Source organism: Bolinopsis microptera, chromosome 8 (genome assembly GCF_026151205.1).
Source record: "Bolinopsis microptera isolate Bmic1 chromosome 8, MBARI_Bmic_1.0, whole genome shotgun sequence".
Taxonomy (NCBI): Eukaryota; Metazoa; Ctenophora; class Tentaculata; order Lobata; family Bolinopsidae; genus Bolinopsis; species Bolinopsis microptera.
In genome coordinates this window covers 14030321-14045315 of record NC_087079.1, presented here as the reverse complement: position 1 = coordinate 14045315, position 14995 = coordinate 14030321, and the positions used below count along the sequence as shown (strand labels likewise).

The 14995-nt window shown below is 36.2% G+C and overlaps 3 protein-coding genes across 5 annotated transcripts in view; 1 reads left to right on the top strand and 2 right to left on the bottom strand.

The window, feature by feature from the left end:
* Positions 1–7468, bottom strand: part of LOC134819325 (cyclin-dependent kinase 18-like) — an 80848-nt gene extending 73380 nt beyond the window's left edge. Inside the window, exon 1 of the mRNA XM_063829222.1 lies at positions 7459–7468. The gene's annotated coding sequence lies outside the window, so the exon portion shown is untranslated. The remainder of the gene's footprint in view (positions 1–7458) is intronic.
* LOC134819327 (eukaryotic translation initiation factor 2 subunit 2-like) overlaps positions 1–8489 on the top strand; it is a 35931-nt gene extending 27442 nt beyond the window's left edge. Inside the window, exons 2-8 of one of the 2 annotated variants that reach the window (XM_063829227.1) lie at positions 3189–3285; positions 3507–3633; positions 4361–4432; positions 4648–4785; positions 5031–5131; positions 5311–5349; positions 7620–8489. In XM_063829227.1, the coding sequence (XP_063685297.1) occupies positions 3216–3285; positions 3507–3633; positions 4361–4432; positions 4648–4785; positions 5031–5131; positions 5311–5349; positions 7620–7846 (774 nt within the window). In that variant the 5' untranslated portion in view covers positions 3189–3215 and the 3' untranslated portion in view covers positions 7847–8489. Of the gene's footprint in view, positions 1–3188; positions 3286–3506; positions 3634–4360; positions 4433–4647; positions 4786–5030; positions 5132–5310; positions 5350–5795; positions 7228–7619 lie in introns of those variants that run through there. The other variant, XM_063829226.1, reaches the window with a different exon arrangement.
* Positions 8490–10675: 2186 nt separating this feature from the next.
* Positions 10676–14995, bottom strand: part of LOC134820038 (low-density lipoprotein receptor 1-like) — a 31966-nt gene continuing 27646 nt past the window's right edge. For both annotated transcript variants that reach the window (XM_063830221.1, XM_063830222.1), the window contains exons 5-7: positions 12980–13215; positions 12703–12808; positions 10676–10986 (exon numbers count right to left, since the gene is read on the bottom strand). In XM_063830221.1, coding sequence (XP_063686291.1) covers positions 10982–10986; positions 12703–12808; positions 12980–13215 — 347 coding nt within the window. In that variant the 3' untranslated portion in view covers positions 10676–10981. The remainder of the gene's footprint in view (positions 10987–12702; positions 12809–12979; positions 13216–14995) is intronic.

Below are 14995 nucleotides of genomic sequence, written 5' to 3'. Positions count from 1 at the left end.
AGCTTGAATTGCCAACACTAAAGAATCTGAGGATAACAGAAAAGTTTAAAACTGTTTTCATCTGTCCAGATCGGTCTCCTGAAAAACGCCAGTTTCAAAGAAACTTAGTCAAGGAAATGAAGGATAGAGCGGCAGAAGAGAAGGATAAAGTGTTTTTCATAAAGGCTGGTAAAATCCTTTGCAGAGATAAGATTGAAACTAAGGCCGAGGGATGATATGGGTCAAATATATTTTGTGGCGAATCAATTGGTTTTAGTTGGCGTTGCTAGCTTGAGTGTTTGCAACATGTTTTAACGTTCAGTTTTTTGCTTTTTTAAGTGATCATACAGGATTAAACAATTCCCGAGAGCCTATTTAGCACAGTTAATTTCTAACTTGCACATCTAGTTGGCATTCATCTCAATGACAGTGTTCATAATAACTTATATTTTATCTTTTAAAGTTTTAACATATTGCCTGATTTATAATCACATTTATCATTAATCAGTCATATAGAGATTTGGAGTTATTAAGTATTTTGTGCTACTTTTTACATTAATTTTGTATCTGTAATAACATATATTTGAAGTAAACATTGGCGAGTAAGCAAAGCTGGTCCCCAATCAAAATAAAAAATGACAATGTTTTAATAAAGATAAATATATAAATCACTTATCAACATTCTAGTAGTGGTTAAAGGATTATTTTGTTTTCAGTAAGGACTTGCTTTAACGTTTTTTATAATTTAAGGATCAAACATGTTCAGGAGAATCATTATCATCTCCATAATGGTTATTTAAATCATTTTTAATAGCAATGAATTTATAAAGTTAAAAAGCCAAGTTACTCAATACAAATTAATGTTTTAAGCACATTAGCAGGTGAGTTGTAATACTGCTTCTTACTATTTATATGAGATTAGCTTGTCGAGCATTGCATAATATAAATACAATTTAAATCACTTTAAACAGTTCGGGCGTGACCATGAATATTCAAATATATGCAAAAACTCTTGAATATTTATAAGATTTTACATAAAATTAGAGACTATCAATATCGTGATTCTCGATTTAAGGGATTATTGAAGGATATAACCCTATTCAGTTATATTCCCTTTCCTTATATAGTTTGAACGGTCCTAAGTTGTTTTGAAGGCAATCCTTTTATTTGTCTTACTTTTTTATTACCTTTGATTCGCTGACATGTCAAGTAAACGACCGGGATTCCCAACGCCGGGGGAAGTATTTTTCCCGCCAATTTACAATTTTTGCTAGGAATTATAAGTTAAACAGTTGACTTATAACATTTTGATTACAGCCCAATAAATTTTAAATATACTGCTTTGATACTGCAATTCATATTTACGTTCAATTCAAAACTGATCAGTTACCTGAACTTTAAAGGATACATTGCATAATGTGCCTCAAACATAGAAAATTGTGTTAACCATCATGATTACATGAATACAATTTCAATTATCCAACTGAAATCCTTGCCCGGTCACTTCCAGTCCCGACCGAATTTGGTCATTCCCCGCCCCAGTCGTTTACTGGACATTGACTTAGATTATCTGGTTTTAATGTCAATTATCAAGGTGCAGCTGAGTCACCAATTATTGCGACATTGTATGTACTGTTTATATTATGGCTAAATTGGCGTTTAAGCCAGTTTGTTCATATATAATACGTCTCTCCTGATCTAATATCAGAGCAAAATTAATAAATAAACCGCCTGAACAATTTAGCGAGACCAGGGATGAGGATGAATTTGCAATTTGCATAGAGTATAATATCGTATAATGCAGCTTTAAGTTTAATTAGCTTATCAGCTAATCAGCTAATGGTATATTTTGTGCGTTCCTCCTTGAAACAGTATAATTCTCTCTGGCTGATTCCTGCTTTAATGGCTTCATAATAACCAATCTTGACCTTAAAAGTATTTATGCGAGCATGCTAAGTGAAGCAGCAGCCAGTACATCAACGTACGAGTACGATGAATTTTATTTGACTATTGAAACGCTGATTCGCGTGCAACGTTTTTGATAAGCATCAACTTGACTAAACTGTTGACTGTAATAATACCAGTCAACTCTTTAACGTGAAGTTCTTTGCTCGTTTTGTCTTCACAACCCTCCCAATCCATTTGACGGCCAAGTTTACCCAGGTTACCCAACACACACGTACAATGTACATGTGAAATATCTTGATTAATAAGATTTTAATAATTAACCTTGAATTGTCTCGACTTGACATATTTGAAATTACTTTGACGATTTTTCTGATTAATATCGGGGATATGAGGTTCATATCCAAAACAAGGTAGTACGTTGGTTAGTTTGTCAACTTAGTAATCGTTTCGTCTAGCGATCAAATATTAGATTTTGAGATTATCAATATTTACGCTTATTTATCCTTATATGTAAGGTGATATACTGTGACCGACTCGTTTCAGTGGGTTATACCGAGTTGATTTTAAACTGTCGTTTGATAACTTGGTTTGGTTTGGGGAATTCCTCAGAAGTAAAATCGGCACTAACGTCTTAAAAGGATGATGATTAATCACTCGACTGTCACGTGACTTTTTTAACACGTCCTCTAGGTGGCTCTGAATGACTATTCGAAACCCTAACTCTCTAATCTGATCCCAACCCTAACCATAACCCAGTCCCTAACTGAAGCATATGCTGAAACCCTAACCCTAAGGTAGTCCAACTTCCTTATTATATGGTAATATCACGTGATAGAGACAGCTTTTCGCCGATTTCTCGCTAGAGGAGCATTTTAGGTTTTAACCCTATGTCATGTGGGGTGATTTGGAATCAGCGTTCGAAAATACATCGAATCAGGTAGATTTTAACTGTCAGAAAAATCTCGAAGACACTCAACTGTAGAGTGATTAGCACGCTCGGTCTCAAGAATCACCATGATGTTACGCACGAAAATGATGAGTGGGAGCAGGAATCATTTTGGTTATAGAAACTTGTGTTGATGCTACCATTCTGAAATCAATTTGCCAATCAACTTGTTGTAATAATCGTTCGAATTTGTGAATCGCTGTCAATTGTTGAAAACGTTCATGCTCCAACAAACGTATAATATCTTTATATATTAAGTTCATCATGCTGGATACGTAACATTAAGTTAATTGAGTTGATATTTAAGTTAATAATTATAAATTAAAATACCCTATAATAAAACTTCTATTTTAAGTTAAGTATATGATGCTGGTTACGTAACATGCAGAATGTGAGGACGACACTACTTACTACCATTATTCTCCCTCTTTTTCTACAAGTCATCCAAACAGGTAATAATTAACGTGTGGTGTACCTTGTGTGCAATATAAATTCAGTGATCTCCTTTGTGATGGTTTCACCCCAATATGGATACCTAAGTTAACCTAATAGTTTTAATCGATCGGTCAACTAATCTGATCGAACAATCTTTAGAATTTAAATTTTATTTAGTCCATCTAATATATTCGAATAACTTAATACATATCTATATTAATTTATGCGTGTTTCGCAGAGACAAAGGTCAGCAGTTATGATGATTTAAGCTGCGGTACACTGCTTGGTGATTATCGATACTGTCTGGACTATTCCAACAAAAGTCTTACCAAACCTCCTGAAGGGACCAATGTCACAAGCATATTGTAAGTTTGTCGAATATTATTTTACATAATTTATTATATTGATTTAAAGTTTACATAATTTGGCTACAGAGGCAACATAACATGTAGGACGTACGTGCGGTAATAATTTGTAAATAGTGCGATTATTCCGCACCTGCACAAAACTTTTTATATGCAGCAAATTTGGAGACAAAAGACACTACAATTAAGCTGAACAATTCGGCAAATTTCCAGCCTTAACGTACTCTCAGGTTGAATTATCCAACAGCTTAGTATTTAACATTGCCTTACACGATTGTTGTGTTTAACACTACAACTAACTTACTGGGTGTTTTACGTAATATCTTACACTGAGTTTCCTCATAATTCAAAATTTATACACCTAGAATTATCCTTATATTATATATTATATAATATATTATAGATATAATATATATTATAATAGGTTCAGCGGGAGCTACAATTGAATAAGTTTATGATAATTTTATAATTTTATAACATACGATACCAACACATTGTGTGTATTATATGTGACTAACGTTACTAAACTCTCTTAATTTAAATCTATTGAGGGATTGCAATCCAGCTTGACAAGTTGCCAAGATTTACCCTCTTTTGTTTTTATCAAATATCGATATTATTAAAAGACAATGCATTATCAACTTGTCATCTGATAATCATGATGGAGAAGTTTATGGGAAAAGTTGTAAACATTTAAAAGATATCGAAGTAAATCAAACATTCTCAGGAACTTAAGTAACAACAAGATTAAGACGATAGGGGAGGAGAGGTTCAAGAGTCAACGACTTCTCATGAAACTGTAAGTGAAGATCAATATCTTCTAGAAAATATTACCTTAGATCGGAAAGAAATTAAGGCCTACGTTCTTCATTTCAATTATATTTGGCGTTAGTCACCTTTCTTTATGAACCATTCGAATGCTTGATTTTTGGATTCTATCAAATTCCGTAAGTTACGACGGAATTTATAATTCTTTTCTGTCTCTCTTTTTCTTGACTCTGAGTTTTATTTCAGGGATTTATCGCATAATGATATCAGTAACATCGACCCTGACGCTCTAAAGCATCTCAAATCGTTAACAGAGATTAAGCTTGGGAACAACCCTTATGTTTGTGAAGCTAGCATCTGTTCCTTTAGGAACTGGCTCTTTGGGTAGGTTTTGTACTCCTACTTCTAGTTAATAATTATTAATTTATAAAATGTCTGTAAAATATACTTAGGCATGTAAACGTATTGGGTTATATGATTTTGATCCATTTCTAATATAGAACCGTTGGATATGACCATTATTCGGATTTGTCAGAAGCTTCTTAGGCCGGATAGCATTTAAAAGGTAATATTTATAATACTGCCTGCAATAAACATATCCCGTATATTAAGATTATCCTATTTTTCAGTAACATGCACATGGTTAAGGATATAAAGTCTGTAACATGTATTGGTCCTGTTGCTCTCAGAGGCCAGAAGATCATAGAGTTGGACGCGGACTCTGTTTGCAGTAAGTCCTTCTAATAACTTATTTTAAACTAGGTTATTTTATATTACTTATATCACAATCCATTGAAATTTGACTTCACCCACCCCCCCCCCCCCCCCCCCCCCCCCCCGTATATACTATATCTGATATTCATTTTGTAAGTGAGGTCCAAACGCATGTATTATCTTCATAACTTTCAGGTAATGGGACGATTCACCACGGCTTTGAAATCAATACAGGTGAATTGAAGCACGGCTGACAGTTAAATTACAGAAATAATTATTATATGCATGTTCATATAAGCACCATTCTCTTGGTGCTTAGTAAACGTTATCTGTCAAAATACCGTCCCTGAAGTGAAATAAGTCAAATTTCAAAATTATGTCTCATTGCTGCAGAATGTTCAGAATATCCTCGACAGTTTTCTGACGGTAAATTTAGTAGTGGGTGGTTAAACTATTGACTAATTGACATGCATGGTCGAGTTTCAGAACATTTTGCTTTCAATGTCAAAGTTGGGCAACTCTAACGTGTGAACGCGTCATTTCCAGGCATATCAATAAAATACATGAATTGCTGGTCGCAAAGAAAAACGAATTTATAAGTGTAACAAATGAGAATAAAATAAATACAATTACAAATTAAATCCAAAACAACCCTTTGAGTTTGACGTACGTATTTTCAGGGACGGTATTTATGATCTGGATAGTAGTTCCCATAATGATAACAACCCTAACTGCATTCTACATTGTTCTCAACGGCAACAACCGATTCGGCCGTTCCGTGCGCAGCTGCTTTTTGATTTGCTGCCAGCGGACAAGGCCCCCCATCCGGGCACAGCGATCTCCAGACAGGAACATTAATCAGGATACGCCAGATGCGGGGAGTAGTCCGGGGCGGAACAGTACTCGGAATCATTTCTCTGGGAGTGTGTACGGGGAGGAAAACTTAGCTCCAGTAGAAAATGTAGAACGTGTGGAGATGGAGGATGTTAGACCCGGCCCATCAAATGCTTCCTCGGGTTCTTTTTGGTAGATGGGAAACCAATGGTTTTGTTTTATAGGCACTGGAGGTAGCGATGTTGCCTGACTTCGGGTGACCAGATTTTTTTTTCGTTCGTTGTTCATTGTTCTACTATTGAACTCTGTAAGACTCAGGTGACACGTGAAGCTTGGAACAAAAGACAATTGATGGACCTGTTCATTTCGTGATATCAGCGGTTCTAAACGCCTCTCTCGGAAGCATCATGTAGTTGAGCAAATTGATGGTAGATTTAATGCGCTGGTTGGTTTAATACGTAAATAAGAAAAGCAGTATGATGTATATTTTGAGAATTTGCTGATATGTAACCTTCATGATAAAAATTATCCATTTAAGTCTTGGATAAATAATCCCTTGACCCTCTTACTATCGTTAGTTTGTGTGGCAGCTGTACGCGTAATCGTATTAATTATAAGTATATGGATCAGATTATATCTTTTTTTCGTTTTTCTTTTTTCAATTTTGTTTAAGTGTGGTGAGTCAAATTGTTAGAGTTTACTATACTTTTAATTATCATAAAATTGGCGACACTGGCGGATACCTTTTTTTCCTCTTGAAACATTACTTTATGGTCAAAAATGTTTGTTCACTACTGAATAGAAGGGACACAGCTAGTGGCGAAGGCTGGTGCATAATTGGTGGCGAAGTTTTTGAAAGAATTAGAAGACACCTTTTGCTGGTCGGTCCAATTTACAGTAGATAGTAGATTGAGTTAGATGACTAAGAATAATCCTTTTCTGTGGTTGAGTCTGCCTGAATCGATGGTGTTGCAGAATGCAGACTCGGAACTATCAGTTGTATTTCCTGAAAATGCGACAAAGCAACGATGGGGTATAACATTAACATGGAGGATTAACCCTTTGTCCCCACTGGCACTATTAAAATTTTGTAGCTTATTCCAATTTCCCTTAATAATAATTTTTCAGTTTGCTTTAATGGACAGTAGTCACTTTGATAAAATGGGCTATTTTTATATGTATTTTTAATGGGGAAATTTATACACTAAAGTTGAGTAAATGTTAATAATTGTAACCAGAGAGAATGAGAATTGTTTCGATCGTGTGCTGTGCCGAGAAGTACATCTGAGTATCAGTAAATTTCAATCTACCGGATCTGATGAAATTTACTTTGAGGCAACTTTCTTGCTGTCCTTTCTTCTAAATATATATCTATACTAAATATGATTTAGTTAATCATATTAAGTTTTTCGCGTTAACTTTAAATCAGTCTAGAGTACATCAATAAGCGGATTTCGTATCGATGTATTTTTAATCTAAATGATCTAACATACACAGGCTGTAATTCAGCAAATTATTTCACGTTAAATATGATGAAAATTAGGGTTTTATTGAGTTATAATCCCATCCGAGCTCCAAATAAAAGATGTAAAATTTCACGTGGATATGATTATGATCGTCTTGAATTCTAAAGATAAATGTAATTATAATTTAACCGTTTTCTTTTTCAGAAACGTTAATGGGGCTTCTAATCCTCCTGGTGATGATTGTGATTGTTCTAGCTATCTTTGGAATACGAGAAAGAATATCGGGTCGTGTAGTGGTACCTGCTGGTTGGCAGGTCAGAATATTGAGAAACGATTTTCAACCTAACCGTAACCAAGCAGCAAGGCAACTTGTCGGAATGGTACCGCCAGATGAGGCCAGAAACGAGGCATCTGCATCACATACATTGTGACCGACCTCTTCTGTTTTACAACAACTCGGCCTTTAGATTTGAAATTGAAGGGTTGAAGTCGACCGGGCGTCTTAATTCAATTAATGCAATTGATAATTGCGAGAAGGGTTGTTCTAAGCAGTGGTACTGGAAATGGCCATGGGAGACCTCGTTTATTTATGAGCGCAACGTAGAAACCTTGAAAATATTTCAGTTAGTTACAACAACTATAGAGGTCATGGAGACATGGACTAAACTTTAGATAATTCACTTTGTGGACTGCTAACTTTTTCTTTTAGTTCTACTAGATCAGATCTGCTACTATAAACAATCAAATAGAAAACAACTTATGATATATAAGTTATAAGTTATATACTATTAGTATTATATTAGAAAACAATAACTTAAAGCTTTTATATTAAATGTTTAAAGTTCTATTGATAACTTTGGTACTTTTTCATTTTGAAATTCTATCTTTGAGGTATATTAGGTCAATTCGATTTTTATGTAATTTTTATAAGCTGTATGCTTTTATCCTGGTAATGGTATGAAAATAAAAGAAAATCAAAGTAGTTGCATTTATTTTTGGGCAAATGTAGCCTCGTTTTTAACATCACATTTAATTTCATCTAACCTCATAACTAACCTTACATTTAGCCTCCAATCTATGATTTAATTTTAAATGTTTTTATATGGAGCCTCATATATGCATGACCTTACGGAGCCTCATATGTAGACTCATTTGAAACCTTGCATATCTCTGCTCACATTTAGCATTATATCGGTAAATGTAGATCGTAGCTTCATATTTGATACAAGAGAAACGCCATTTTCGGACGTGAGTAGAGTTAGTTCATATTGTATAACACGGCATCATCACGTGTCTTGGGTTTTACGTGACCTTTATACTTACCCTCAGAGCAGGGCCTTTCACAAGATGTTTTTAAAATTTGGGCGAGCGATATTATATAATATAGTGGGAGCGATATTGGATATGTACATATATCGTATATATATGCAGTACATATGTATGTGTTTTAATTCCTAATATCGTACGAACCCTCAAATTTGGCCTCATTTTCACAATTTAGCCTCCTATTAATAATTATTTACCATGTAATTGTAATTCAAAGAATCACTAATAATTTTCCATACGTCCGAATAAAAGTGGCGTTTTTCTTGTATCTATACAATATTAAATAAATCGGTCATCCGCGACCAGCGTATATTATATTAGTATTACTATTATAGCAGCGTATATTATATTAGAATTATATCACAGTGTTACCTGAGGACCCCAGGCTATTATGTTCATTAACATAAAGAACAATAAACAATAAAGATTTGGCGGAATGACAGGCTGAGCGCGGCCCAGTAAATCACAGTGCTGGCAAGCATGACCGACGACCGTTGCCCTTACAGTTACAGTTACACCTCCCATACTATTAGTATTGGGTGCGACAATTGACCCCCCGACAATTGACCCCCCAACAATTGACCCCCCGACAATTGACCCCCCGAAAATTGATCCCCCGACAATTGACCCCCCCTGAAACCTGGAAAGAAACCTGGACCTAGACGTAAAAATGAACGGCACGACTCAAAACCCTGGATCTTACTGGCCGTGGCTAGAAGATGCCGCTCCTACTAAATCGCTCGCCCAAATTTTAAGAAAATTCTTGTGAAAACAGAAAAGGCCCTTTGGGCATGAAAGTGGTCTAGATCGATGTATTTTTGGACGCTGATTCCGAATCACCCCCATGACGTAGGGTTAAAATGCTTCCCTGGAGAGTTATGGGCAAAAAACCGTATTGGTCACGTGACAGGCTAGTAAAATACGAATTCGATTGTTTAGGGCCCGGGTTAGGGTTAGGGTTGTGGTAAGGGTTATGGATAGCTTCGGGGTTATGGTTAGGGTTAGGGTTGGGATTAGGGTTTATGTAAAACCGTTTTGTACGGCTGCAAAACTATAAAAACCAAAGTCACGTGAAATTTTTGGGCGAGCGAATTAGTAAAAGCCAGAAGATGCATGTGCCCGTAGACTAAGACAGCGTCTCTACCAGTACCACGATAAGTTAAAAGTTCCCATGCAGCGTGACAAATATTTCTGCGTGCAAAAAATTGGTAAATTCTGTAGCAAACATATAAATTTGGCCAAAACTAAGTATTACAAAAACTTGTTTGATGAGTACCGCGACAACTCCAAAAAGCAGTGGCAACTTATTAATAGTCTCCAAAATAGAAATGCCAAGCACTCTGGGCCTATTAGTATTAAATTAAAGGATGAATGTGGAAACATACTCAGCAGCCATTCCGATCTATCAGCTAAATTTAATTAGTATTTTTCCAACATTGCAAGCAACATAAAGTCCTAAATAAGTGCTTGGCAAACTTTCGATCCAGGAGGCCAGGTTTTGAAGAATTGTTACAGTACGGACGTAGGACGGATATAGGTACTAGCAGTATTGAGTTAAGACCTGTTACGCCCTCTGAAATCAGTAAAGTAGTAACAAAATTCAAGAACAAAGCGACACGTGACACAAAAATTGAACCAATAAATCTTGCAAGCTTAAATACGAAATTCACAAAAACGTTGGCCGTAATCATAAATTCTTCCTTTACTGAGGGAATATTTCCAAATGCTCTAAAATTGCCGTACCAGACTCGAGGATTCAATAACCCGCTTTGCCTTTACTAATTTGTAATTGTTTGTTGATCCTTGCTAAGTTTTCTATTTCATATCTTATAATTAGCAAACTAACTAATTGTCTGTTGCATAATGTCACCATTTTATCTTTCCAATAAATAACAGTATACACAGAATTAAACACGATAAATGATGAATGAGTAAATATTTTAGTTATAAGAACAATACGATAAGCAGTAACTATAAGACATAACTTAAGACAGCAATAAGACATAACTTAAGAAGTCAATATGCATTAATGTCACTACAATACCGCCACAAAAGTGTTGAATATTAGATGCCAATTTTTGTCATGCAATTTAAAGTTTAAAAAAGCACATTTTAAAATCATAAATATAAAATTTGAACAGTTTACTTCATTTTCCCCATATTTTTTGACGGTTGTACGATTGAACAATGTTCGACTACGATGAACATGCACCTACATCATTTTCAACTCCGGTTATCACCTAGCCTGAAATAGAAATTCTTAGTTCATAGTTATCTTGTTAGCTTACAGTTACATAATCTCATTTATACAGTCCATTATCTGTTAGGATCAGGGATCGACAAACGCGTTTCTATCAGTAGTTCCAACCCTATATATGCTAGGGCCGGGGAAATTTCTAAATTACCCTCAGGCGCAAATGTATGACTTTTGTATCTCGGCTTCTGAACGTTGTAGCGGCTTCTCTTTTAGCTTAAACTAACTGCAAAGGCCATATTTACTTACAAGCTATAAAGCAACATAGGGTTTATAGTGCTTAGTTTAGGAGATATTCATTCATTCAAACATGTTTTAACTTTCGTGCATCCTAAAATAGTAACATCAAACATGTACTTAATTTTGGTATCATGAGCTAAAAAAGTCTTACAGACACTTTACTTGCAGCACAGCAAAATGTTCAACATAAACACATTTAGATAATATTTATGGAGCAACACAATTCAGTTTCAGAAGCTCCTTCCAGCTTATATCTTATCTTATCCCCAAATGTATACATCTAACCAATAACCATCTCTCTACTCTGGTTACTTCAAACTACTTCAATCCTCAAATGTATACATGAACAACTATCTCGTTATAGCTACCACAAGTTGGGCTCTCTCCAGTACTGTCTTATTATTATGGCTAATCAATTTCAATCCCAACTCATGAAGTAAAATCTACTTCTAGCTACCTATAATTCTGCTACCTTTCATGTCATGCCTATTCTACACAGCTACCACCAGCACGTTATAATTTTAGCTTTTTTCTAGCAACTTCTGAATGCTAACTCCTGCTCTATACAGGTACCACCAGTGGGCAGAAACCACCAATTCCAGCTCTTTTCACGGCTACAACTATTTAGCTACTACTGCAAAGCCCCCTGCCCCCAGTCCCACCATGAACCTCTGATCTTTCTAGCAAACTTAACTTAAGCTACCTCTTGCCTTTTATAGCATCACCAGCAACAATTTATTCTGGCTCTTTCCGGCTGCCTCAGCTGCATTCAACAATTTTCAGCTCATTGAGGAAGAGGAAAACTGCTATTTCTAGCAACCTCTGAATGCTACTTCCTGCTCTATCTAGCTTCCACCAACACCCACTAATTGTTGTTAAGCTACCACTAGCACCTGCAAATTCTAGCCCTATCCAGCAAATTCAGACTACCTTATGCTATATCCAGATAGCACAAGCACCCTTAAATTCTAGCTGGAGCCTGGAGGTAGCATGAATTAGGTAAAAACAAATAGAATTTGAGAGTGCTCAACCAACTGAATAAGGATGGATGTAACCCGAAGTAGCTATAGAAGAAGCTAACATTTGTGGGTACCGTTTGCTAGTGTTAGCTGGATAGAGCAGAAAGTAGTCTGAGCTTGCTGAATAGTGCTATAATTTAAAAGTGCTGGTGATAGCTGAACAGAGTAGGAGTAAGTCTGAGGTTGCTGGATAAGGCTAGAATTTGCTACTGCTAGTGGAAACATAAAAACAATTATTGGGTGTTAGATAGAGCAGGAAGAAGCATTCAGAGATTGTTAGATAGAGCTAGAGTGGAGGTAGCAGAATTGAAGGAAACTAGAAAGTAGAAGTAGATTTTACTTTATGAGGTTGGATTGGAAATCAGGATAATATCATTATGTACATGAATTTATCAAAAATGCTAAAAATAAGATACGTTTGAGGGTACGAAAGGGGTTTTAGTCTTACCAGATTTACAGAACTTTTTGGTTTCACCATCGTCCAGACCTATATAGTTTGCACGCCATTGAGGAACAATTGTGTGTGTCTCTATACCGTCTATTTGCACCGACACCTGGTTGATTTCAGTTAAATTTAGCAAAAACCACTAATAAGCTTAGCTTGAAGCCGAGAAAGACATTGTGTCATTATTTTGCAAATATAGTGTGCACCTTGAGCAAAAGATTGCTCAAGTGATAACTCAAATCCCAGCTATTATATTTGCAAATAATTATTGAACTACTACCTTTTTTAGATCAAGTCCATCGCTTCCTCCAGTCCTCAGAAATGCACATTCGTAATCCCCGATGTCAATATCACTCTCAAAAACACACACAACATCTTGGTTGATTACATTGAAGTCTGCATCACACGGATGTTCAGCTGTCTCTCCATTTGATCCTCTAATGTAAACAAACTGAGGGTCTCTACTTCTTGCCCAGCGGTGATTGAATATAGAGTAGGTAATCTTGTACTGAACCGCTGAAATAACAGTTTTTTAAATATTTGGACTGGTCCGAATCAAGCTGTTGTCCAAGTAACCGAAAAAAGCTGTTCTTAAAGATAATTTTTGACTTTTTCTGAATAAACTAAGCGAGTTAATAAACATAATCCCGATCCCTAATCCCGGTCCTGGTCTTAATCCCGCTCCCGGCACTTTTTCCCAGTCCCAGTACCGGCCAAAAAAGCGGTCCCGGACGAGCCTTGGCTTTAACGAGGTGGAAGTAACCAGAGAGATGGTCAGATGTATAAATTTGAGGATTGAAGTGGTGTGAAGTAACCAGAGAGATGGTTAGATGTATAGATTTGGGGATATGATAAGATAGCTGGAAGGAGCTTCTGAAACTGAGTTGTGTTGTTGCTCCATAAATATTATCTGAATGTGTTCATGCTGAACATTTTGCTGTGCTGCAAGTAAAGGGTCGTTCACATATTACATAATAATTTTTTGGAACATTTTTACTCCCCCCCCCCCCCCCCCTCCGTAATCAGTTTTACACATAGCTATTGTGTCAAAATTACACTAGCGTAATCATTCAGAACCTACCCCCTCAGCTGATTACGTAATATGTGAACGACCCCTTAAGTGTCTACGTTCAGAAGCCGAGGTACAAAAGTCATATATTTGCGCCTGAGGGTAATTTAGAAATCCCCCCCCCCCCCCCCCCCTAGGGTTGGAACTACTGATAGAAATTGCGTACCTTATCAATTCTGATCCAGAATGACCTTACAAAGGACCTGGTTTCTAGAAAAGTTAATGTGTAGACACCAAACTGCATACTCGATTTCAATAAGCTTCTAGAGTAGATTTTTTTCACTCGCCCCAGTGAAAATCAGTTTTTCTGGATTTTTTCCAAAAGCAAGCATTTTGGGCCTTTATAACCTTTATAGTGTCAATATAAACATGAGTATTGCAGTCATTTTAAGCCAAACTTTAAGTCTCTAAGACCGCATTAGAAGCTGACATACAAATTTGATGAAATTTGTGCCCACGCCTGAGCTTAAAATTAGTTTTTTGCAGAAATAAACAATTTTAGACCATACATTGATTAATAAGTTGTATATAAATGTGGCCATTTCAGTAAGTTTAAGCTATAATTAAATTCTCTATGGCCTTCAGGAGCCGAAATGCGAAAATCCCGTATACGCAACTGCGGGTAATTTAGAAGATTTGCCCTGTAGGATTGTCTCTAGCGAAACAAATTGTACACCTAAACGATTTTGGTTTAGAATGACCTAACAAACAACCCTGTGTTGTCAGAAATCGTGTACATTGAAGTGCACACTCAACTACTCCCTGCTACTACTACTAGAGTACACTCTCCATGTCAGCTTTCCGTTCATTTTAGAGCCTCATTTAATCAGTCGGGTTTACTAAAGAACCTCTCACCCTCTAAGAAAACCCTGTGTTGTCTGAAATCGTGTACATCGAAGTGCACACTCAACTACTCCCTGCTACTACTACTAGAGTACACTCTCCATGCTAGCTTTCCGTTCATTTTAGAGCGTCAATTAATCAGTCGGTTTTACTAAAGAACCTCTCACCCTCTAAGAAAACTCCGTTAGGAGATCTATAGATTAATTAAAGTCTCTATGACCTTCAGGAGCCGAAATACGAAAATTCGACTGCGGGTAATTTAGAAAATTCGCCCTGTAGGGTTGTCTCTAGCGAAAAAAATTGTACACCTAAACGATTTTGGTTACGAATGACCTAACAAACAACCCTGTGTTGTCAGAAATCGTACAATCACGGGTGCATGTC